Source organism: Somniosus microcephalus, chromosome 6 (assembly GCF_052327205.1).
Source record: "Somniosus microcephalus isolate GS21.2 chromosome 6, FLI_Smic_1.0, whole genome shotgun sequence".
Taxonomy (NCBI): Eukaryota; Metazoa; Chordata; class Chondrichthyes; order Squaliformes; family Somniosidae; genus Somniosus; species Somniosus microcephalus.
In genome coordinates, this window is record NC_140992.1 from 114,459,654 (window position 1) to 114,485,861 (window position 26,208).

General features: G+C 50.5%; 1 protein-coding gene across 3 annotated transcripts in view; it reads left to right on the forward strand.

The window, feature by feature from the left end:
• yeats2 (YEATS domain containing 2) overlaps window positions 1–26,208 on the forward strand; it is a 186,798-nt gene that overhangs the window by 63,799 nt on the left and 96,791 nt on the right. For all 3 annotated transcript variants that reach the window (XM_085990719.1, XM_085990721.1, XM_085990720.1), the window contains exon 7: window positions 14,990–15,101. In XM_085990719.1, coding sequence (XP_085846845.1) covers window positions 14,990–15,101 — 112 coding nt within the window. The remainder of the gene's footprint in view (window positions 1–14,989; window positions 15,102–26,208) is intronic.

A 26,208-nucleotide genomic window follows, 5' to 3' on the forward strand; every position in this document is an offset into this window, starting at 1 on the left:
CCCTGTATTGCGCGATCTGGTTGACCATATCAGATATGCGGGGAAGGGGGTATGCGTCCTGCTGGGTGTACCGGTTTATGGTTTGGCTGTAGTCGATGACCAGGCGGCGTTTATCGGCGGTCTTAACGACTACAACCTGGGCTCGCCATGGGCTGGTGCTCCCTTCGATAATGCCCTCCTTCAGGAGTCGCTCCACCTCAGCGCTAATAAAAGCTCTGTCCCCGGCGCTGTACCGCCTGCTCTTGGTAGCGATGGGTTTACAGTTGCGGGTGAGGTTAGCGAACAAGGGGGGGGGGGGGACTTTGAGTGTGGAAAGGCTGCAAGTGGTGTGCGGCGGGCGATTTAAAAGGTGTTGGTTGCAGACTGTGAGTGGGGGAAGGGGTCCACCGTATGCCAATGTGACACTTTTGAGGTGGCACTGAAAATCCAACCCTAGCAGAACGGCAGCGCAAAGACGGGGCAGGACAAGAAGTTTAAAATTTTTATATTCAGTGCCCCTAACCGAAATGGTCACCACACAGTAGCCGCCGACGTCTGTTGAATGGGACTTGGACGCCATAGAAATCCGATGGCGCGTTGGCAGGACCGTGAGGGAGTGGCTACGCACCGTGTCGGGGTGAATAAAACTCTCCGTGCTCCCGCTGTCAAACAGGCAAGTAGTGGCGCGGCCGTTTACCGTAATGTTCATCATGGACCTGGACAGATGATGAGGGAGGGCTTGATCCAGCGTAACGGAGGCCAGTGTATGGCTGAGTGAGCTGATATGATCGTCCGACGAGACGGTGGTCGAGTCCGGAGACAGATTGGCGGTTGAGTGCGGCGGGCAAAATGGCGGCGGCCATGATTCTGATCCCCACGCGGTCGGAGGTGCACAAAATGGTGGAGAAGATGGCTGCCCCCACGGTTCACACGCGGCGCTGCTGGCGTTCGCGGGTTTCCCTCTGCAGGCGTTGGTGTAATGGCCTTTCTTCCCGCAGCCAGAGCAGGTAGCGGTCTTCGCCGGGCAGCGCGCTCTAGGGTGTTTTAACTGGCCACAGAAATAGCATTTTTGGGCCTGGTTACGGGACGTCGTTGCAGTAGTTGGTACCGGGGGCGGCGGTTCCAGTTGCTTTCGGGACATCGCTGCAGTAGTTGGTACCGGGGGCGGCGGTCCCATGTCCCAAGGTCGCGATGACCATGGCGCGGCCCCGTTACGTGCGTATGCTTCGAGGTTTTGGTGGGCCGCATCTAGCGATAGCGCGAGGGCTTCGGCCGTCTTCAGGTCGAGCTCCTTGCTTTCGAGCAGTCTCTGCCGGGAGTAGTCGGACTGGAGGCCCTTAACGAAGGCATCACAGATAAGCCCCTCCGCGTGCACCGCAGCCGTTACCGCCTTACAGTCGCAGTCCCTGCAGAGTGTCTGTAACGCCCGTAAAAATGCATCTACCGATTCCCCCGGTTGCTGCCTGCGGGATCCCAGGAGGTGTCTGGCGTAAATCGTATTCACTGGGCGCTTGTATTGCCCTTTTAGTAGGTCGAGGGCCGCCGTGTACGTAGTAGCGTCCCGGATGAGTGTATATACTTGAGGGCTCACCTGGGCGGTCAGAACTTTTAATTTGTTCTCCGATGTCACAGCGGAGGCTTCTAGGAAGGATTCAAAGCAGCTCAGCCAGTGTTCGAAATTGGTAGATGAACCCGCCGCTTGGGGGTTGAGGTCCAGGCATGCTGGTCTGAGGGCTCGCAGCAACGCCTGCTGTTGTTGCTGCTCAGTTCCGGACATTTTACTTTTAGTTAATAAAATTGATACGCTTATCAATTACTCCATAAAAGGCGATGAATTAGGAAAGTAATGAAAAGGTTTTTATTAACTAAAGAACAGAGCATGCCTCTCGTGGACGACTGGTTCCAAGAAGGAAGTGGGTTGCCGGCCAGCCACCTTTATACCAGGTCATGTAGGCGGAGCCAGCTGAGGCATGCATTGGTACACAGTGAGTAGCAAGAGGTAACAATGTGCAATAACGATAACAGTAGTGAACGACAGTGAAAACAATAACAGTGGTTTACCACACCGCTCAAACACTCCCAGTGCAGGTACAGCACTGGTTAGATACAGAGTAAAGCTCCCTCTACACTGTCCCATTAAACACGCCCAGGTCAAGTACAGCACGGGTTAGATGCAGAGTAAAGCTCCCTCTACACTGTCCCCATTAAACACCCGCAGGTCAGGTACAGCACAGGTTTGATACAGAGTAAACTCCCTCTACACTGTCCGATCAAACACTCCCAGGGCAGGTACAGCACGGGTCAGATACAGAGTAAACTCCCTCTGCACTGTCCCATTAAACACTCCCAGGTCAGGTACAGCACGAGTTAGATACAGAGTAAAGCTCCCACTACAATGTCCCATTGGACACTCCCAGGGCAGGTACAGCACAGGTCAGATACAGAGCAAAGCACCCTCTACACTGCCCCCATCAAACATTCCCAGGTCAGCTACAGCACAGTTAGATATAGAGTAAACTCCCTCTACACTTTCCGATCAAACACTCCCAGGGCAGGTACAGCATGGGTTAGATACAGAGTAAACTCCCTCTGCACTGCCCCATTAAACACTCCCAGGTCAGGTACAGCACGAGTTAGATACAGAGTAAAGCTCCCACTACAATGTCCCATTAAACACGCCCAAGGCAGGTTAAGCACGGGTTAGATACAGAGTAAAGCTCCCTCTACACTTTTCGATCAAACACTCCCAGTGCAGGTACAGCACGGGTTAGATACAGAGTAAAGCTCCCTCTACACTGTCCGATCAAACACTCCCATTGCAGGTACAGCACGGGTGAGATACTGATTAAAGCTCCCTCTGCACTGTCCCATTAAACACTCCCAGGTCAGGTATAGCACGGGTCAGATACAGAGTAAAGCACCCTCTACACTGCCCCCATCAAACATTCCCAGGCCAGGTGCAGCACAGGTTAGATACAGAGTAAAGCTCCCTCTACAATGTCCCATCAAGCACTCCCAGGGCTAAAGCACGGGTTAGATACAGAGTAAAGCTCCCTCTACACTGTCCAATCAGACATGCCCAGGGCAGCTACAGCACGGGTTAGATACAGAGTAAAGCTCCCTCTTCACTGTCCGATCAAACACTCCCAGGGCAGGTACAGCACGGGTTAGATGCAGAATAAAGCTCCCTCTACACTGTCCAATCAGACATGCCCAGGGCAGCTACAGCATGGGTTAGATACAGAGTAAATCTCCCTCTACTCTGTCCAATCAAACACTCCCAGGTCAGGTACAGCACGGTTTAGATAGTAAAGCACCCTCTACACTGTCCCCATCAGCATTCCCAGGTCCGGTACAGTACAGGTTCGATACAGAGTAAACTCCCTCTACACTGTCCCATTAAATACTCCCAGGGCAGGTACAGCACGGGTTAGATACAGAGTAAAGCTCTCTTTATACTGTCCCATCAAACACTCCCAGGGCAGGTACAGCACGGGTTAGATACAGAGCAAAGCTCCCTATGCACTGCCCCATTTAACACTCAGTGCTGCTACAGCACGGGTTAGGTACAGAGTAAAGCTCCCTCTACACTGTCCCATTAAACACTCCCAGGGCAGGCACAGCACAGGTTATATACAGAGTAAAGCTGTCTTTATACTGTCCCGTCAAACACTCCCAGGGCAGGTAAAGCACGGGTTAGATACAGTGTAAAGCTCCCTCTACACTGCCAATCAAACACTCCCAGGGCAGGTACAGCATGGGTTAGATACAGAGTAAACTCCCTCTGCACTGTCCCATTAAACACTCCCAGGTCAGGTACAGCACGAGTTAGATACAGAGTCAAGCTCCCACTACAATGTCCCATTAGACACTCCCAGGGCAGGTACAGCACAGGTCAGATACAGAGTAAAGCACCCTCTACACTGCCCCCATCAAACATTCCCAGGTCAGCTACAGCACAGTTAGATACAGAGTAAACTCCCTCTACACTGTCCCATCAAACACTCCCAGGGCAGGTACAGCACGGGTTAAATACAGAGTAAAGCTCCCTCTAAACTGTCCCATTAAACACTTTCGTAGTCGTTCGGGCAGGATCATCAAACCTCCTGTTCGTTTGACACTGTCTGTTAAAGAGAATTCTGGGGGGGCGCCTGTGGCAGAGCCACCAAGAGACTCAGGGCAATTAGTAATAACTACAGTATAGTGCAGCTGTGGACTGCACCTTTAAACTGTCTGTTAACTATGGTGTACGCGGTGCGCATGCGCGGCACCTGTATGCGCTCTCTGGCCCCGAGAGGAAAGCTTTGTTGTGCGCTCTCCGCGGGGACGCGGCTTCACACCTGAGTGACTACATTTGAAATATACTTCATTGGCTGGAAAGTGCTTTGGGACACCCTGAGATTGTGAAAGATAGGATCCTCCGTTCCTACAATTGGTGACGCCAATCTCGTCGGACAACTTTCGTTGAGATATTCATAATGAACACGAACGCCGTCGCCCTCAAATTGCCGCAGTTCTGGGAACAGCAACCAGTAGCATGGTTTTTCCAGGCAGAAGCCCAGTTCGCACTCCGGGAAGTTACAGCGGATTTGACCCGTTATTATTACGTGGTCTCCGCTCTCGACAGTGCCACGGCCTCGCGGGTCGTCAGCCTCCTTGGCAATCCACCGGCAGAGGGCAAGTATGAAGCTCTAAAAACTCGTTTGCTACAGGTGTTTGGTCTAAATAAGTCAGAGCGTGCCCGCAGGCTTATTTCTATGCCCGTGTTCGGGGACTCAAAACCATCGGAACTCATGAGCCAGATGCTCACGCTTTTGGGTTCGGAGCCCCAATGTTTTTTGTTCCGAGAACTCTTCCTCTGCCAGCTACCTGAACCAGTTCAGGCAGCCAAAGCCAGTTCTGCAATTACGGACTGTGCCGAGCTCGCTGCAGAGGCAGACAAGATTTTTACGGTCACACAGCAGTGTTGTGCAGCCACGAAGCGCCTTTCCCACACGCGAGCGAAGCCCAGCCCTCCTCCAACAGGCTGGTGTGCGTACCACGCCCGTTTTGGCGCCAAGGCTCGGTGCTGCCGTCCTCCCTGCAGTTTCGCCCCAAAAAAATCTCCAGCAAGCCCGCGAGCTTCGATAAGGACAACGGGGTCTGAAAAACACGTCCAGTTCACCATGGCAGTCGGTTTAGCGGGAAAACTCCTCTATATTACGGATTCCATGACAGGGCGACGATTCCTGTGCGACACTGGTTCCCAGTGCAATATTCTGCCAGCTTCAAAGCTGGATCTGCAATCCGGCATCACGGTCCTTCCCTCGAGGCAGCCAATGGCGCGGCTATTCGCACGTTCGGTAAACGGACAGTCAATTTAACCCTCGGCGGTCAGTGTTTTCTGTGGGAGTTTATAACGGCTAAAGTATCACAGGCCATCCTGGGGGCTGATTTTTTCTGTGCCAACGGCTTTCTGGTCGACGTCCACCACTGCCGACTCATTAATGCGTCCACTTTCCACGTGGTGCCTTGCCACCGCAGCACTGCCGTCTCCTGGTCGGTCGCCTGTGCGGTTCCATCGCAGGACGGGTTTACGTGCCTACTCGGCGAGTTTCCGGAGGTCACCAGGCCTACATTTTCGGCAGCAGTCGCGAGGCACGGTGTGGCGCATCACAAGTCCATGACGGGATCACCTGTTTGCGCTCGGGCACGAAGATTGAAACCCGGAAAGCTTGCGGCAGCAAAGGCGGAGTTTCAGACCATGGAGCGCCTCGGGATTGTCCGACGCTCCGACAGTCCTTGGTCCTCCCCACTGCACATTGTCCCTAAACCAGGCGGCGGATGGAGGCCTTGCGGGGATTACAGACGCCTTAACGAAGCCACTACGCCGGATAGGTATCCAATACCGCATATACAAGATTTTTCGGCCCATCTGGCTGGCAACTCAGTATTTTCCAAAGTGGATCTCATCCGCGGATATCACCAAGTTCCTGTGCACCCTCAGGACGTCCCCAAAACGGCGGTCATCACACCGTTCGGCCTTTTTGAGTTCCTCTGAATGCCGTTTGGATTGAAAAACGCGGCTCAGGCCTTCCAGCGACTCATGGACTCTGTGTTACGGGACCTTCCCTTCATTTTCGTTTACTTGGATGACATTCTCATCGCTAGTAAGGATATGAAGGAGCACACTCTTTGCCCGTCTCAGCCAACATGGCCTCATCATAAACCTAGCCAAATGCCAGTTTGGGTTAACCAGCATTGACTTTCTGGGGCACAGGATTACCTCAGAAGGCGCTGCCCCACTGGCCACCAAGGTAGAGGCAGTTATGGCATTCCCGCGGCCTCACACACTCAAATCTCTTCAGGAGTTCCTGGGGATGGTAAATTTTTATCATCGTTTCGTCCCCATGGCAGCCCAGTTGATGCAGCCGCTGTACGAAGCACTCAAAGGGAAGTTGGGCAAGGACAGGACGATTAGACTGGACAGGGATGGATGGGCGGCGCAGACACGATGGGCCGAAGGGCCTCTTTCTGTGCTGTAAAACTCTATGACTCTATGACGTTATCACTTGGACACCGCAGATGGACCAGGCGTTCCTTGACACCAAGGCGGCGTTGGCAGATGCAACCATGCTTGCACATCCACTCCCGGGCGCGACCGTCGCCCTCACTACCAATGCCTCCGACTACGCCATTGGGGCGGTTCAGGAACAATGGGCCGACGGGACTTGGCAGCTGTTGGCCTTTTTCAACCGCCAACTGCGCAAGAACGAGCGAAAATATAGCACTTTTGACAGGGAGTTGCTGGCCATGTTTTTGTCCATCCGGCATTTCCGTTTTCTCCTAGAAGGGTGCCCGTTCACTGCATTCGTGGACCACAAGCCGCTCATTTTCGCAATGGCCAAAACGGCGGAGCCGTGGTCAGCTCGGCAACAACGCCACCTTACATTTATATCCGAATTTACGACGGATTTACGACATGTGTCCGGCAAAGATAATCTCGTGGCTGATTGCCTTTCACGTGCTCCAGTCCAGGCAGTTCACCTGGGAATCGATTGCGTCGGGTTGGCGGAAGAACAACTGGCAGATCCCGAAGTACAGGCGTATCGGACCACGCCTTCTAGTTTGCAGGTAACCGATGTTATGTTCCAAGCAGCAGGAACCACGCTCTTGTGCGACACATCCATGGGAGTGCCCCGGCCCATTGTGCCGGTCAAATGGCGTAAGAAAATTTTCCAGGCTATACACGGTTTATCACACCCGGGGATGCGAGCTTCACAACGGCTCATGTCCCGCAAATTTGTTTGGAAAGGGATGCATTCGGACGTTCGGGACTGGACAAACAATTGCGTGGACTGTCAAAAATCAAAGGTCCATCGTCATGTTAAGGCTCCAGTGGCCATCTTCCCGGTGCCAGAACGACTGTTCGATCACGTACACGTGGACTTAGTGGGTCCTCTCCCCGCTTCACGGGGTTTTACGCATCTCCTGACGGTAGTGGATCGCACCACCAGGTGACCAGAGGCGATTCCCTTGGTCGCTACCACTGCAGCGGACGTCTCCAGGGCGTTCATTTCGTCGTGGGTGGCTCGGTTTGGGGTGCCATCTGACATCTCTTCCGACCGAGGTCCGCAATTCACGTCGGAGTTGTGGAATACAGTTGCACAGGGCTTGGGTACCAAGCTGCGTTGTACCACCACTTACCATCCGCAGGCGAATGGTCTGTGCGAGAGGTTTCATCGGTCTCTCAAGGCGTCCCTCCATGCCAGCTTGCGTGGACCTAACTGGGTGGACAGACTCCCCTGGGTGATGCTAGGCCTCCGCACAGTCCCCAAAGATGACCTCCAGTCTTCATCGGCTGAGTTAGTCTACGGTCAAACACTTCGAGTAACAGGGGATTTCCTCCCTCCACATACAGAACTGTGGTTGCCAGCTCAGCAGTTCCTTCAGCATCACGAGGCGGCAAAGAATTTCCTGCCTATTCCAACCTCGCATCACAGCCTACAGAGGCCTCATGTTCCAGCAGAACTCATGAGCTCCGATTACGTTTTTATTCGGCAGGATGCTCACAGAGATCCGCTCAGACCGCCTTATGCTGGACCGTTTCGTGTCATCTCATCGGGAGAAAAAAATTTCACGGTCGAAGTGGGAGGCAAGTCCGATACCATCTCTATCGACCGACTTAAACCAGCCCATCTAGATCGAAGTGAATCAGTTGTTGCTGCCCAGCCACCTCGCCGCGGACGACCACCGTTGACCGCCAGACCAGTTATGCAACAGCCCGCCATTGAACCGCCTGCTTCTGCCTCATCCTCGCCCACACCTCCTGCTACTGCTTCCTCCACGCCTGATGCGCCGCTTCAGACACAGCCAAGCACCAGCTCGTCTCCCAACGTTCCACTGCTGCTGCCTGAGTTTAGTAGTCGTTCGGGCAGGATCATCAAACCTCCTGTTCGTTTGACACTGTCTGTTAAAGAGAATTCTGGGGGGGCGCCTGTGGCGGAGCCACCAAGAGACTCAGGGCAATTAGTAATAATCCCTTTAACTACAGTGTAGTGCAGCTGTGGACTGCACCTTTAAACTGTCTGTTAACTATACTGTACGCGATGCGCATGCGCGGCGCCTGTATGCGCTCTCCGGCCCCGAGAGGAAAGCTTTGTTGTGCGCACTCCGCGGGGACGCGGCTTCACACCTGAGTGACTACATTTCAAATATACTTCATTGGCCGGAAAGTGCTTTGGGACACCCTGAGATTGTGAAAGATAGGAACCTCCGTTCCTACAACGGGTTAGATACAGAGTAAAGCTCCCTCTACATTGTATCCATCAAATACTCCCAGTGCAGGTACAGCACGGGTTAGATACAGATTAAAGCTCCCTCTGCACTGTCCCATTAAACACTCACAGGTCAGGTCCAGCACAGGTTAGATACAGAGTAAAACACCCTCTACACTGTCCCCATCAAACATTCCCAGGTCTGGTACAGCACGGGTTAAATACAGAGTAAAGCTCCCTCTACACTGTCCCATTAAACTCTCCCAGGGCAGGTACAGCATGGGTTAGATACAGAGTAAAGCTCCCTCCTCACTGTCTCCATCAAACACTCCCAGGGCAGGTACAGATACAGAACAGGTTAGATACAGAGTAAACTCCCTCTACACTGTCTGATCAAACACTCCCAGGGCAGGTACAGCAAGGGTTAGATACAGAGTAAAGCTCCCTCTACACTGTCCCATTAGACACTCCCAGGGCAGGTACAGCAGGGGTCAGATACAGTGTAAAGCACCGTCTACTCTGCCCCCATCAAACATTCCCAGGTCAGGTACAGCACAGGTTAGATACAGAGTAAACTCCCTCTACACTGTCCCATCAAACACTCCCAGGGCAGGTACAGCATGGGTTCGATACAGAGTAAAATTCCCTCTACACTGTCCCATTTAACACTCAGTGCAGCTACAGCACGGGTTAGGTACAGAGCAAAGCTCCCTCTACACTGTCCCATTAAACACTCCCAGGGCAGGTACAGCACGGGTTAGATACAGAGTAAACTCCCTCTACACTGTACCATCAAACACTCCCAGGTCAGGTACAGCACAGGTTAGATACAGAGTAAACTCCCTCTGCACTGTCCCATTAAACACTCCCAGGGCAGGTACAGCATGGGTTAGAGACAGAGTAAAGCTCCCTCTACACTGTCCCATCAAACATTCACAGGTCAGGAACAGCATGGGTTAGATACAGAGTAAAGCTCCCTCCTCACTGTATCCATCAAACACTCCCAGGGCAGGTACAGCATGGGTTAGATACAGAGTAAAGCTTCTTCTGCAGTGTCCCATTAAACACTCCCAGGGCAGGTACAGCACAGGTTAGATACAGAGTAAAGCACCCTCTACACTGTCCCCATCAAACATTCCCAGGTCCAGTACAGCACGGGTTAAATACAGAGCAAAGCTCCCTCTACACTGTCCCATCAAACACTCACAGGTCAGGTACAGCATGGGTTAGATACAGAGTAAACTCCCTCTACACTGTCCCATCAAACACTCACACGTCAGGTATGGCATGCATTAGATACAGAGTAAAGCTCCCTCTACACTGTCCCATCAAACACTCCCAGGTCAGGTACAGCACAGGTTAGATACAGAGTAAACTCCCTCTACACTGTCTGATCAAACACTCCCAGGGCAGGTACAGCACGGGTTAGATACAGAGTAAAGCTCCCCCTACACTGTCCAATCAAACACTCCCAGGGCAGGTACAGCACGGGTTAGATACAGAGTAAAGCTCCCCCTACACTGTCCAATCAAACACTCCCAGGGCAGGTACAGCACGGTTTAGATACAGAGTAAAGCACCCTCTATACTGTCCCCATCAATCATTCCCAGGTCCGGTACAGCGCAGGTTAGAGACAGAGTAAAGCTCCCTCTGCACTGTCCCATTAAACACTCCCAGGTCAGGTACGGCACGGCTTAGATACAGAGTAAAGCTCCCTCTGCACTGTCCCATTAAACATTCCCAGGGCAGGTACAGCACGGGTTAGATACAGAGTAAACTCCCTCTACACTGTCCCATCAAACACTCCCAGGGCAGGTACAGCACGGGTTAGATACAGAGTAAAGCTCCCTCTCCACTGTCCCATCAAACATTCCCAGGGCAGATAATGCCCAGGTTAGATACAGAGTAAAGCTCCCTCTACACTGTCCGATCAAACACTCCCAGGTCAGGTACAGCACGGGTTAGATACAGAGTAACGGTCCCTTTACACTGTCCCATCAAACACTCCCCGGGCAGGTACAGCACTGGTTAGATACAGAGTAAACTCCCTCTACACTGTCCCATCAAACACTCCCAGGTCAGGTACAGCATGGGTTAGATACAGATTAAAGCTCCCTCTGCACTGTCCCATTAAACACTCCCCTGTCAGGTACAGCACGGGTTAGATACAGAGTAAAGCTCCCTCTGCACTGTCCCATTAAACATTCCCAGGGCAGATGCAGCACGGGTTAGATACAGAGTAAAGCACCCTGTACACTGTCCCATTAAACAGTCCAAGGGCAGGTACAGCACGGGTGAGATACAGAGTAAAGCTCCCTCTACAGTGTCCCATCAAACACTCCCAGGGCAGGTAGAGCACGGGTCAGATACAGAGTAAAGGTCCCTCTACACTGTCCCATGAAAGATTCCAAGGGCACGTACAGCACGGGTTAAATACAGAGTAAAGCTCCCTCTACACTGTCCCATTAAACACACCCAGGGAAGGAACAGCATGGGTTAGATACAGAGTAAAGCTCCCTCTAAACTGTCCAATTTAACACTCAGTGCAGCTACAGCACGGGTTAGGTACTGAGTAAAGCTCCCTCTACACTGTCCCATCAAAATCTCCCAGGTCAGGTACAGCACGGGTTAGATACAGAGTAAAGCTCCCTCTCCACTGTCCCATCAACCACTCCCAGGGCAGGTACAGCACGTGTTAGATACAGAGTAAAGCACCCTCTGCACTGTCCCATCAAACACTCCCAGGGCAGCTACAGCAAGGATTAGATACAAAGTAAAGTACCCTCTACACTGTCCCCATCAAACACTCCCAGGTCCGGTACAGCACAGGTTAGATACAGAGTAAAATCCCTCCACACTGTCCAATCAAACACTCTCTGGGGCAGGTACAGCACGGGTTAGATACAGAGAAAAGCTCCCTCTACACTGTCCCGATTTAAACTCTCCCCGGGCAGATACAGCACGGGTTAGATGCAGAGTAAACTCCCTCTGCACTGTCTCCATCAAACACTCCCAGGTCAGGTACAGCACGGGTCAGATACAGAGTAAAGCTTGCTCTACACTGTCCCATCAAACACTCCCAGGGCATGTACAGCACGGGTTAGGTACAGAGTAAAGCTCCCTCTACACTGTCCGATCAAGCACTCCCAGTGCTGGTACAGCCCGGGTTAGATACAGAGTAAAGCTCCCTCTACACTGTCCCATTAAACATTCCCAGGGCAGGTACAGCACGGGTGAGATACAGAGTAAAGCTCCCTCTACACTGTCCCATCAAACACTCCCAGGGTAGGTACAACTCGGGTTTGATACAGAGTAAAGCTCTCTTTATACTGTCCTATCAAACATTTCCAGGGCAGGAAAAGCACAGGTTAGATTCAGAGTAAAGTTCCCTCTACACTGTCCGAACAAACACTCCCAGGTCAGGTACAGCACAGGTTAGATACAGAATAAACTCCCTCTACACTATCCGATCAAACACTCCCAGGGTAGGTACAGCAACGGGTTAGATACAGAGTAAAGCTCCCTCTACACTGTCCGATCAAACACTCCCAGTGCAGGTACAGCACGGGTTAGGTACAGAGTAAAGCTCCCTCTACACTGTCCCATCAAACACTCCCAGTGCAGGTACAGCACGGGTTAGGTACAGAGTAAAGCTCCCTCTACACTGTCCAATCAAACACTCCCAGGGCAGGTGCAGCACGGTTTAGATGCACGGTAAAGCTCCCTCTACACTGTCCCATCAAACATTCCCAGGGCAGATACAGCACGGGTCAGATACAGAGTAAAGGTCCCTCTACACTGTCCCATCAAACACTCCCCGGGCAGGTACAGCACGGGTTAGATACAGGGTAAACTCCCTCTACACTGTCCCATCAAACACTCACAGGTCAGGAACAGCATGGGTTAGATACAGAGTAAAGCTCCCTCTCCGCTGTCCCATCAAACACTCCCAGGTCAGGTACAGCATGGGTTAGATACAGATTAAAGCTCCCTTTGCACTGTCCCATTAAACACTCCCCTGTCAGGTACGGCACGGCTTAGATACAGAGTAAAGCTCCCTCTGCACTGTCCCATTAAACATTCCCAGGGCAGCTGCAGCACGGGTTAGATACAGAGTAAAGCACCCTGTACACTGTCCCATTAAACAGTCCAAGGGCAGGTACAGCACGGGTGAGATACAGAGTAAAGCTCCCTCTACAGTGTCCCATCAAACACTCCCAGGGCAAGTAGAGCACGGGTCAGATACAGAGTAAAGGTCCCTCTACACTGTCCCATTAAACACACCCAGGAAAGGAACAGCACGGGTTAGATACAGAGTAAAGCTCCCTCTAAACTGTCCAATTTAACACTCAGTGCAGCTACAGCACGGGTTAGGTACAGAGTAAAGCTCCCTCTAGGCTGTCCCATCAAACACTCCCAGGGCAGGTACAGCACGGGTTAGATACAGAGTAAAGCTCCCTCTCCACTGTCCCATCAAACACTCCCAGGGCAGGTACAGCACGTGTTAGATACAGAGTAAAGCACCCTCTACACTGTCCCATCAAACACTCCCAGGGCAGCTACAGCAAGGATTAGATACAAAGTAAAGCTCCGTCTCCACTGTCCCATCAGACACTCCCAGGTCAGGTACAGCACGGGTTAGATACAGAGTAAAGCTCCCTCTCCACTGTCACATCAAACACTCCCAGGGCAGGTACAGCACGGGTTAGATACAGAGTAAAGCTCCCTCTACACTGTCCCATTAAACATTCCCAGGTCCGGTACAGCACAGGTTAGATACAGAGTAAACTCCCTCTACACTGTCCAATCAAACACTCTCTGGGGCAGGTACAGCACGGGTTAGATACAGAGTAAAGCTCCCTCTACACTGTCCCGATTTAAACTCTCCCCGGGCAGATACAGCACGGGTTAGATACAGAGTAAACTCCCTCTGCACTGTCTCCATCAAACACTCCCAGGTCAGGTACAGCACGGGTCAGATACAGAGTAAAGCTCCCTCTACACTGTCCCATCAAACACTCCCAGGGCAGGTACAGCACGGGTTAGGTACAGAGCAAAGCTCTCTTTATACTGTGCAATCAAACACTCCCAGGGCAGGTAAAGCCCGGGTTAGATACAGAGTAAAGCTCCCTCTACACTGTCCCATTAAACATTCCCAGGGCAGGTACAGCACGGGTGAGATACAGAGTAAAGCTCCCTCTACACTGTCCCATCAAACACTCCCAGGGTAGGTACAACTCGGGTTAGATACAGAGTAAAGCTCTCTTTATACTGTCCCATCAAACACTTCCAGGGCAGGTAAAGCACAGGTTAGATTCAGAGTAAAGTTCCCTCTACACTGTCCGAACAAACACTCCCAGGTCAGGTACAGCACAGGTTAGATACAGAATAAACTCCCTCTACACTATCCGATCAAACACTCCCAGGTCAGGTACAGCACAGGTTAGATACAGAATAAACTCCCTCTACACTATCCGATCAAACACTCCCAGGGTAGGTACAGCAACGGGTTAGATACAGAGTAAAGCTCCCTCTACACTGTCCGATCAAACACTCCCAGTGCAGGTACAGCACGGGTTAGATACAGAGTAAAGCTCCCTCTACACTGTCCCATCAAACACTCCCAGGGCAGGTAAAGCACGGGTTAGGTACAGAGTAATGCTCCCTCTACACTGTCCCATCAAATACTCCCAGTGCAGGTACAGCATGGGTTAGATACTGAGTAAAGCTCCCTCTACACTGTCCCATCAAACACTCCCAGGGCAGGTAAAGCACGGGTTAGGTACAGAGTAATGCTCCCTCTACACTGTCCCATCAAATACTCCCAGTGCAGGTACAGCACGGGTTAGATACAGAGTAAAGCTCCCTCTACACTGTCCCATCAAACACTCCCAGTGCAGGTACAGCATGGGTTAGATACAGAGTAAAGCTCCCTCTACTCTGTCCCATCAAACACTCCCAGGGCAGGTTAAGCACATACACAGCCAATTCCAGGCCTTGGATACCCAAGGGTCTCTATGAACCAAAGTAGATGTGCTCCCTCTCCACTTTCAGCACATTACTCGTGAGCAGAGGTTTTGTCATCTCGAGTGCAATGCCCAGAGCTGGGCTATGTTGTCAGGTGGATTAGATGGTGGAGGAATGATGAAGAAGTCATATGAAACAGATTGGCAGTGCTTTGTTGTTGTTGCCGTCTAAATGATTTTTGCTGTTGAATGATTTTCTTTTTCTTTTTGATTTTGTTTTCTCTTTAGTGAACCACCATTTCACCTGACCAGACGAGGCTGGGGCGAATTCCCTGTACGTATCCAGATCCACTTCAGGGACCTGCGCAACAAGAGAATAGACATCATTCACCAGCTGAAGGTACAGCAGCTCTTGGGTGAAGCAGAGCCCCAGACACACTGTATAATCTGTGCTGCTCTCCTTGATTTTGGCTGTTGTCAATCTGTGTGCTGCAGGCAGTCACATAAATTGGGTCTAGAACACAGGGGCACAGTTAGTTTATCACTGTGATCAGATCAGAATGCTGGGACAGTTGGAGCTTTCAAGACTGAGATCGATAGATTTTTGTTCGATATCAAGGGATATGGTGCTAAGGCGGGTAAATGGAGCTGAGATACAGATCAGCCATGATATGATTGAATGGTGGAGCAGGCTCGTGGGGCTGAATGGCCGACTCTTGTTTTTTAATTCCTACCATCCCAGCTTCTAACTCCCGATTACAGCAACATCGTGAAGTCTCCTCACCTTGGGTTTAGCTGGACGGCATTTTCGAACAGAGAGCTCAAACATGTGCACGTTCAAAAGTGGTTGCACTGAGTGGCCAGAAGTTTTTAGAGCTGAGGTAATGCATCTAGTCTGTCCCCTAGCCGATAGTCTGTCCCCTAGCCGATAGTCTGTCCCCTAGCTGAAGCTTTTTTGTCTGTGACCAGCAGGGTTCAACAGGTCACCTGTTTCTTTGCCCAACCTTCCCACGTTGGGAATCGTAATGTGGGAAGAAAAAGTACATATTTGTTTAAAAAAAAAAAAAAGTTTCTAAAATTCTCATTCTAAAATCCTGCTTTTCCTTTATTGATTTCATTTTATTTTTGATTTAGTTTTGAACTATGTCTGTTAGCTACTGCTCATTGTCCTGAGAATGGTGGCATGGTGCTTATGTTACTGGACAAGTAATCCAGAGGCCTGGGCTAATGTTCCGCAGACATGAGTTCATTTTCCACCACGGCAGCTGAGTCACTTAAATGCAGTTAAATGAACCTGGGAAAAAAAGGTATCAGTAATGCCATCCAGCTAAACCCAAGGTGAGGAGACTGCACGTTGTTGCTGTAATCGGAGTTAGAAGCTGAGATGGTAGGGAAAAAAAACACGAGTAGGCCATTCACCCCCTCGAGCCTGCTCTGTAAAAACCCATCTGGTTCACTAATGTCCTTTAGGGAAGGAAATCTATCTTTGTTACCAGGTCTGGCCTATATGTGACTCCAGCAATATGGTTGACTCTTAACTGCCCTCTGAAATGGCCTAACAAGCCACTCAGTCGTATCAAACCGCTGGGAGAAACAATAAGAATAAAACCGGACAGACCATCCACACACCTTGACACCGAATTTGGACATGGTAAAGGCACACCCAGCCCAGTCAACCCTGCCAAGTGCTTCTCATTAACATCTGGGGACTTATGCCAAAATTGGGAGAGCTGTCCCACAGACTAGTCAAGCAACAGCCTGATGTAGTCATACTCACAGAATCATACTCCCAGACTGCTCCATTACTATCCTGGGTATGACCTGTCACACTGGCAGGACAGAGCCACCAGAGGTCTGGAAGGAGTGGCCCTGGTAGTCCTCAACATTGACTCTGGACCCCATGAAGTCTCATGGTCAAGGAAACCTCCTGCTGATTAACACCTCCCTCAGCTGATGAATCAATACTCCTCCATGTTGAACAACACTTGGAAGAAGTTGGGGACTTCAATGTCCATCACCAAGAGTGGCTCGGTAGCACCACTACTGACCGAGCTGGCCTAGTCCTGAAGGACATAGCTGCCAGACTGGGCCTGCGGCAGATGGTGAGAGAACCAACACAAGGGAAAAACCTACGTGACCTCATCTTACCAATCTACCTGTCACAGACACATCCGTCCATGACGGTATTGGTAGGAGTGAAAACCATGTGGAGGCGAAGTCCTGTCTTCACACTGAGGACACCTTCCATTGTGTGTGTGGCACTACCACCATGCTAAATGGGATAAGTTCAGAACAGATCTAGCAGCTCAAAACTGGGCATCCATGAGGCGCTTTGGGCCATCAGCAGCAGCAGAATTGTGTAACGCCACAATATCCCTCACTCTACCTTTACCATCCAGCCAGGAGACTAATCCTGGTTCAATAAGGAGTGCAGAAGGGCATGCCAGGAGCAGCACCAGGTGTACCTAAAAATGAGGTCCCAACCTGGGGAAGCAATAATACAGCATACATGCATGCTAAACAGCGGAAGCAGCATGTTATAGACAAAGCTAAGCGATCCCACAGTCAGCTGATCAGATCAAAGCGCTGCAGTCCTGCCACATCCAGTCATGAATGGTGGTGGACAATTAAACAACTAACGGGAGGAGGAGGCTCCATGAATGTCACCATTCTCAATGATGGCAGAGCCCTGCACGTGAGTGCAAAAGACAAGGCTGAAGCGTTTGCAATCATCTTCAGCCAGAGGTGCCGAGTGGATGATCTATCTCGGCCTCCTCCTGAGGTCCCCACCATCACAGAAGCCAGTCTTCAACCAGTTTGATTCACTCCATGATATGAAGAAATGGCTGAAAGCACTGGATACAGCAAAGGCTATGGGCTCTGACAACATCCGGCTGTAGTGCTGAAGATTTGTGCTCCAGAACTAGCTACGCCTCTAGCCAAACTGTTCCAGTACAGCTACAACACTGGCATCTACCTGACAATGTGGAAAACTGTCCAGATATGTCTTGTCCACAAAAATCAGGACAAATCCAATCTGGCCAATTACCGCCCCATTAGTCTACTCTCAATCATCAGCAAAGTGATGGAAGGTATTTGTTGTGTCCGTCAGTAGTAAGACACAGACTGCAGGAGAACAGTACAACAGGTGTTTACTCAACGTGGCTCACTCTGGAACTGACTCTACAGATTACTACTCAGTGCTATATACAGGTGTGGTCACTGCCGGTACTACAGTATACATGAGCTGTAAAAAGTAGTTCCCCCCTTAAAGGTATATACATTACAATTCCTCCCCTTTTAGATTAACAGTACCATAACACTCATTTAACAATTAAATATCAAACTAATTACAATTAACACTTTTAACATACAACGTTAGCTGAAAATAGTCCATTTATATATTCAGTCTTTGGGGAGGCTTCCTGATCCTTTCTGGATAGCGCCTTTCCCGAGTGTCTCGCTCTTGGTGCGGAGGCAATTCTGGCCCCCTGTCGTCGGTTGGTTCATCAGCTTCTGATGCTACTGTTTCTGGGGTAGATGCGACCTGTACGTCGGGTTCCTCACCAGGTACGTATGGGCGAGGCATGGGGTTGACTTGTTCCTGTGACTCTAGGTATCTGGTCAGCATGGTGTCTCACGATGCTCTCCCCAACGTCCACTGTGTACATTAGTGGGCCCTGCCGTGTGCATATCGTTCCTGGCTGCCATTTTTCTGTTCAGTAGTCGCGGGCCAAGACTGGTTGCCCTACATTGAAACTCCTTGTTGGCTTCTCATGGATGTGCTGGAATTGCTTACTCTCAACATCTCTTTGTACGTTTGGTCTGAGCAAATCCAGGCGAGATCTTAACCTTCGGCTAAAGAACATCATGGCCGGGGCCTGGTTGGTGACTGCATGTGTCGCATTCCGGTAGGCGAACAGGAAATTGTCCACCTTATGCTGCAGCGGAATGTTGTCATTGTACATAGCCTTTATTGCCTTCTTCAAGGTTTGTACGAACCTCTCAGCCAATCCATTTGTGGCTGGATGATATGGGGCGGATGTGTAATGCCTTACCCCATTCTTCTGCATAAACCTCCGGAACTCTTCGGACACAAACTGTGGTCCGTTATCGGAGCAATCTGTTCTGGCAAGCCATTCCTGGCAAAAATGGTCTGTAGGACTGCAATAGTTTTCTCCGTGGTGGTGGAGGACATTTTGATGACCTCAGGCCATTTTGAGTGCGCATCCACGGCTATTAAAAACATTGAGTCCATGAATGGACCAGCAAAATCAATATGCACCCGTTGCCATGGAGATGAGGGCCACTCTCATGGGTGTAGAGGGGCTTGTGGTGGTGCATTTTGGACTTTCTGGCATCCTGAGCAGCTCTTGGTCAGGTCCTCGATTTGTTTTATCGATTCCCGGCCACCACACATAAGCCCTGGCAAGGCTTTTCATTTTTACCCCTCCCAGATGACCCTCATGAAGTTCGTTGAGCACTCTATCCCTTAACTTGGGTGGAATTACCACTCGGGATCCACACATCAAGGTCCCCCGGCACACTGACAGCTGTTCTCTTCTTGTCGAGAATGCTGGCAACAGTGAGTCACCATGTGCTGGCCATCCCTTCGCCGTCAAATCATATACCCGAGACAGTGTCGGGTCATTTTGGGTCTCCTGTTCTATACGAGCGTTAGTTACTGGTAGGTATTCAACTATAGTCGAATGAAATATTTCGACAGGATCCACTGCTGGTGCTTCCTCCGCAGTAGGCAGTGGCAGGCGTGATAGCCCATCAGCATTTCCATGCTGTTTCGTGCCCTTATATTCAATCTCATAGTGGTGCGCCCCTAGAAAAAGTGACCATCTTTGTAGTCGTTGCGCAGTCATCACCGGAACGCCCTTCTTCGGATTGAAAATGGAGACAAGAGTCTGGTGGTCAGTCAGCAAGGTGAATTTCTGCCCGTGCAGATAGTGATTGAACTTTTTCACTCCCCACACTAGGCTGAGGGCCTCCCTGTCAATCTGGGCGTAGTTACGCTCGGCTGAGGTTAGTGATCGTGACGCAAAGGCTATTGGCCTCTCTGAGCCGTCCGAGAATTTGTGCGACAGCACCGCTCCAATGCCGTAGGGTGACGCATCACACACCAACCGAATTGGTAGTGCTGGGTTGAAATGGGCCAATACCTCTTTCGATGTGATTTGTATTTTGCTCTTCTGGAAAGCTCGTTTACATTCGTCACACCACTTCCATGGCACTCCATGGCAGTAGGGTGTTCAGTGGGTGTAGTATTGTAGACAAATTTGGCAAGAACTTATGGTAGTAGTTTACCAGCCCGAGGAACGACCTCAGTTGTGACACGTTTTCCGGTGCTGGAGCCTTGACTACTGCCTCAGTCTTTTCTGGGGACTTATGTAACCCCTCATTATCGATAACGTGGCCACAATACGAGATCTGTTTTTTAAGAAACTCGCATTTGGGGCGGTTAGCTCGGAGCCCATATTCCTTCAATCTAGTGAGCACCTGCTCCAGGTTGGCGAGGTGATCACTGTTATTTTCGCCCGTGACCAGGATGTCGTCCAAATAACACTGGGTCCCTGGGATCCCTTGCAGGACTTGTTCCATTGCCCTTTGCCAAATAGCCGGAGCTGATGCTACCCCAAATACCAGCCGGTTGTATTGGTAGAAACCTTTATGGGTGTTGATTGTGAGGTATTTTTTTGATGCTTCTTCTACCTCCATTTGCAGATACGCCTGGGCCAGATCAATCTTAGTGAAGTGTTTCCCTCCAGATAGCGAGGCGAAAATATCTTCAATCCGCGGAAGTGGATATTGCACGGTGTGAAGGACTGGGTTCACTGTTACCTTAAAGTCCCCACAGATGCGAACCTTCCTTGGTTCCCCAGGCGTGCTGCTCAACGACTTTTTCATCACCGGGACGATGGGTGTAGCCCACTTGCTCCAGTCTACCTTGGACAGTACTCCTGAACGTTCCAAACTCTCCAGCTCTGCTTCGACGGCTGGGCGGATCGCATAAGTTGCCTTAAGGTGTGGCCTTAAAAAATTTTGGGCTTGCGTTTTCTTCGATTTTAACTGTTGCTGTCATGCCTTTTTCCAAGTCCTTGCTGGAACACTTCTTGCGCGTCGGTTAGGATCTTTGACAGTCGCCCAGGTGTGACGTCGTCATCCTTTTTGTCAGCCACAGTCAGTGCTTGTATGGAATGCCAATCCAGCTGTATTTTCCGGATCCATTCACGTCCCAGTAATGGTGGTCCTCCATCTTGCAATACATACAGGTCTAGTTTTGGTGTTTCCTTACCGTTATATATAACGGTCACCCTTATTTTTCCTTTGGGGTAGACTTTTTACCCCGTGTACGTCTTCAAAATAATTTTTGTGTCTCTCAAGGGTATGTGTGAGAATAGCCGCTCGTAGTCCCGTCGGTTTATGACTGTTAGGGCTGATCCTGTGTCCAATTCCATCTTTACCTGGACTCCTGCTATCTTGAGAGTGACCCAAATGGTACGGTGATCCTCCGTTGTGATCACATTATGTAGTTTCAGACAACTCAGCTCCCTATTTTCGGAGTCGTTATCACTCTTTTGTTCGTTTGAACTATTCTCCGTCACCTTATGTACCTTCTTGTACTTTTCTTTTGGAGATTTCTTATTGCTGGTTTTCTTTCCCGACCTGCAGACTCATGCTATGTGTCCTACTTTTCCACACTGTCTGCACACTTTGTCTTTGAACCAGCAACCATTGTGGTCGTGTGTTGTTCTGCCGCAGCGATAGCACTTCTCTGTTCTGTATGACATTTCGTTTGTGCCGTATTCTTGCGGTCTCTGTTGTATCTCTGCAGCGCCCCGTGCTGCTGCTTCATATGATACCGCAATGCTGAAAGCCTTGTCCAGCGTAAGGTCCTTTTCAGATAAAAGCCGTTTCTGGGTTCCTTCACTTTGAAGCCCACACACAAACTTGTCCCTTAAGGTATCTGCCAGTCCCGTTCCATACTGGCAGTGTTTCGATAGTTTGCGCAGCTCTGTTAAATATTCAGCATTGCTTTCATCCTTATGCTGGTTCCGTTTGTGAAACTTGAATCTTTCTGCTATCAGCAACGGTGTGGGGTTTAAATGTTCCTGTAGTATCGTCACTATGTCTCCAAAACACTCTTCCACTGGCTTCGCTGGGGTTACTAGATTTCGTAATAAGCCATACTTCTTTGCACCCATTAAATTTAACAATACTGGCACTTTCTTGTCATCTGACACCTCATTTGCCTTGCAGTATACCTCTATTCGTTCGACATATGTAGTCCAATCTTCGACTTCATTGTCAAATGCGGTGATACTGCCACTCTTCGGCATTTTGGGTGAGGTTTACAATGGCTTAAAATGGCGTCTCCCGCGCTTTCCTTCCTCCCCCGCTGCTGCCAACGCCGCTCTCAGCGGTCCTCGTGGCAATGGTGACGCCCTGTAGGTTTCGCGCGCTTCTCCTGCGCTGCTGCCAACGCCGCTCTCGGCGGTCCTCGTGGCAATGGCGGCGCCTTGCGGGTTTCTGCGCGTCTCTCTCCCTCTCCTCGACGCTGCTTGGCCCCTGAACACCGGCTGCGCCCTGTGCACTCTGCCCTCTCTCTCTCTCTCTCCCGTCGACGCTGCTCAGCCCTTTGCTGTGCCGTTCGGTCGGGCTCTAGCCCGCCGCTGTCCGGGAAGGGTCTGCGCACTACCTGTTGCCAGCCCGTTTCGCTGGACCACCGTGACTGGAAAGCCAAGCCTGGCTCTCAACAGCCTCCCCTGCAATTCTCGAGTCTCTGCTGGATGACTGGATGGTTGCCCGTGGTCGACGCCCGTGTCTCTGGCCTTGACCTCCAATCTACTGGTCTGCAGGAACGAATCCCTGGGAGGTGATGCAGAGTTGCAGGTAGGATCGAATTTGCCTCGTCACCAATGTTGTGTCCGTCAGTAGTAAGACACAGACTGCAGGAGAACGGTACAACAGGTGTTTACTCAACGTGGCTCACTCTGGAACTGTCTGTACAGATTACTACTCCGTGCTATATACAGGTGTGGTCACTGCCGGTACTACAGTATACATGAGCTGTAAAAAGTAGTTCCCCCCCTTAAAGGTATATACATTACAGTATTGTCGACAGTGCTATCAAGCGGCACTTACTCACCAATAACCTGATCACCAATGTTCAGTTTGGGATCCGCCAGGACCACTTGGCTCCAGACCATTACAGCCTTGGTCCAAACATGGACAAAAGAGCTGAATTCTAGAGGTGAGGTGAGTGACTGCCCTTGACATCAAGGCAGTATTTTTTCCGTGTGGCATCAAGGGGTCCTAGTAAAATTGAAGTGAATGGGAATTGGGGAAAACTCTCCACTGGCTGAAGTCATACCTAGCACAAAGGAAGATGGTTGTGGTTGTTGGAGGCCAATCATCTCAGCCCCAGGACATTATTGCAGGAGTTCCTCAAGGTAGTGTCCTAGGCCCAACCATCTAATATGATTGAATGGCAGAGCAGGCCCGATGGGCTGAATGGCCTACTTGTGTTTTTTTACCCTACCATCTCGGCTTCTAACTCCGATTACTACAACACCGTGAAGTCTCCGCACCTTGGGTTTAGCTGGACGGTATTTTTGAACAGAGAACTCAAACGCGTACACGTTCAAAAATGGTTGCACTGAGTGGCCAAAGTTGCTAGAACTGAGGTACTGCTCCTAGTTTGTCCCCAGCCGATAGTCTGTCCGAGGCCCAACCATCTGCAGCTGCTTCATCAATGACCTTCCCTCCATTATAAGGTCAGAAGTGGGGATGTTTGCTGATGATTGCACAGTGTTCAGTTCCATTCGCAACTCCTCAGATAATGAGGCAGTCTGTGCCCGCATGCCGCAAGACCTGGACAACATCCGCGCTTGGGCTGATAAGTGGCAAGTAACATTTGCGCCACACAAGTGCCAGGCAATGACTATCTCCAACAAGAGAAACTCTAACCACCTCCCCATGACATTCAATGGGATTACCATCACCGAATCCCCCACCATCAACATCCTGGGGTCACCATTGACCAGAAACTTAACTGGACCAGCCACATAAATACTGTGGCTACAAGAGCAGGTCAGATGTTCTGCGGCGAGTGACTCACCTCCTGACACTCTCTCTCTCTCTCTCTCTCTCTCTCTCGAGCCTTTCCACCATCGGGAATGTGATGGAATACTCTCCACTTACCTGGATGAGTGCAGCTCCAACCACACTCGAGAAGCTCAGCAACATCCAGGACAAAGCAGCCCGCTTGATTGACACCCCATCCACCACCTTAAACATGCAGTCCATTTACCACCAGCGCACCGTGTCTGCAGTGTGTACCATCTACAAGATGTACTGCAGCAACTTGCCAAGGCTTTTCGACAGCACCTGCCAAACATAAGAACATAAGAAATAGGAACAGGAGTAGACCATACGGCCCCTCGAGCCTGCTCCACCATTCAATAAGATCATGGCTGATTTTCAACCTCAACTGCACTTTCCTGCCCGATCCCCATATCCCTTGATTCCTCTGGAGTCCAAAAATCTATCTGTCCCAGCTTTGAATATACTCAATGACTGAGCATCCATAGCACTTTGGGGCAGGGAATTCTGAAGATGCACAACTCTCTGAGTGAAGAAATTCCTCCTCATCTCAGTCTTAAAAAGCCAGCAACTTATCCTGAGACTATGTCCCCTAGTTCTAGACTCTCCAGCCAGGGGAAACAATCTCTCAGCATTTATCCTATCAATCCCCCTCAGAATCTTATATTTTTCAATGAGATCACCTCACATTCTTCTAAACTGCAGAGAGTATAGACCCAATCTACTTCATCTCCCCTCATAGGACAACCCTCTCATCCCAGGAATCAATCTAGTGAACCTTCGTTGCACCGCCTCTAAGGCAAGTATATCCTTCCTTAAATAAGGAGACCAAAACTGTGCACAGTACTCCAGGTGTGGTCTCACCAAGGCCCTGTACAATTGTAGCAAGACTTGCTTACTCTTATACTCCAACCCCCTAGCAATAAAGCCCAACGTGCCATTTGCCTTCCTAATTGCTTGCTGTACCTGCATGCTAACTCTCTGTGTTTCCTGTACGAGGACACCCAAATCTCACTGAACACCAACATTTAATAGTTTCTCACCATTTAAAAAATATTCTGTTTTTCAATTTTTCCTACCAAAGTGAATAACCTCACTTTTCCCCACATTATACTCCATCTGCCACCTTATTGCCCACTCACTTAACCAGTCTATATCTCTTTGCAGGCTCTTTGTGTCCTCCTCACATCTTACTTTTCCACCTAGCTTTGTATCGTCAGCAATCTTGGATACATTGCACTCGGTCCCTTCATCTAGTCATTAATACAGATTGTAAATAGCTGAGGCCCAAGCACTGATCCTTGCGGCACCCCGCTAGTTACAGCCTGCCAACCTGAAAAGACCCGTTTATCCCTACTCTCTGTTTTCTCTCTGTTAACCAATCCTTTATCAAAGCTAATATATTACCCCGACCCCCAGGAGCCCTTATCTTGCTTCACAACATGGCACAGCGTCGTGGCTTGCAGATTCCTGAGGACCAGGTGGCTCCTCACATATCCTCCTCGGATGAGGAGGAGGAGGAGTGCGAAAACGAACATCCTGCAGAGGCCCATCAACCAGCGGCAGCATTACACGAGAACATTGCTGCCCGGGATGCAAGGAATGCACTCATCCTGGCCAGATTTGCTTAGCCTAGTCAATCAAACACTTTTGCCTCGCAGCTTCTTACCAGAGCATTGACAATGGCCAAGAACCAGAGGATTCCTATCACTCTGACCACCATACTGACAGTTGCAAGTATTCCTAAGCCCTCAATGTGGAAGTCCCAATAGCAAAATGACAGACATCACAACTGCAACATTTGCCATCAGAATTTTTATGTACAATAACGAAGTGATGGCATTTTTACAGTAAACACAAAATTGTACCCAAGTGACTACCCTTGTGACTATTTGTGCAGAATTTTCCTCTTACGCGTGCCCCTATGTGGTGCCTCCTCTGTGGCTTCAGCAGATGTGGAGGCCCCTTGCTCACTTTGCCGTTGCTCCTATCTCGACACCTTTGGCGGGCGTCCTCTGGGGTTGCGAGCCTGTGAGGGCTCGTCAACAGTCTGCTGCTCCTGTGGCTGTGCAGGGGTTGAGACGCCTATCTCACTTGGGTGTGGACTCCGGTGGGGCTCTGACCGAGGGCTCTGCAGTGGCATGGAAGTGTGAGCGCCTGGAGAGGAACCCCCACTTCCTTGAGGTCTGCCACCAACCTCCCTCTCATGGGTCAGGCCCCCCTCAGCGCCTGCAAGTGGCTGGAGAGCACCTTGCTGCACATCAGGGGGGCCATGGGGACCCGTATCTGCAATGGCAGTCCTACTCAGAAGGACTTCCATGAAGGTCTGGTTTCTCTGTTCAATAGATGCCCATCGCTCCTCAAGAGATGTCATTCTATTCTGAACAATAACC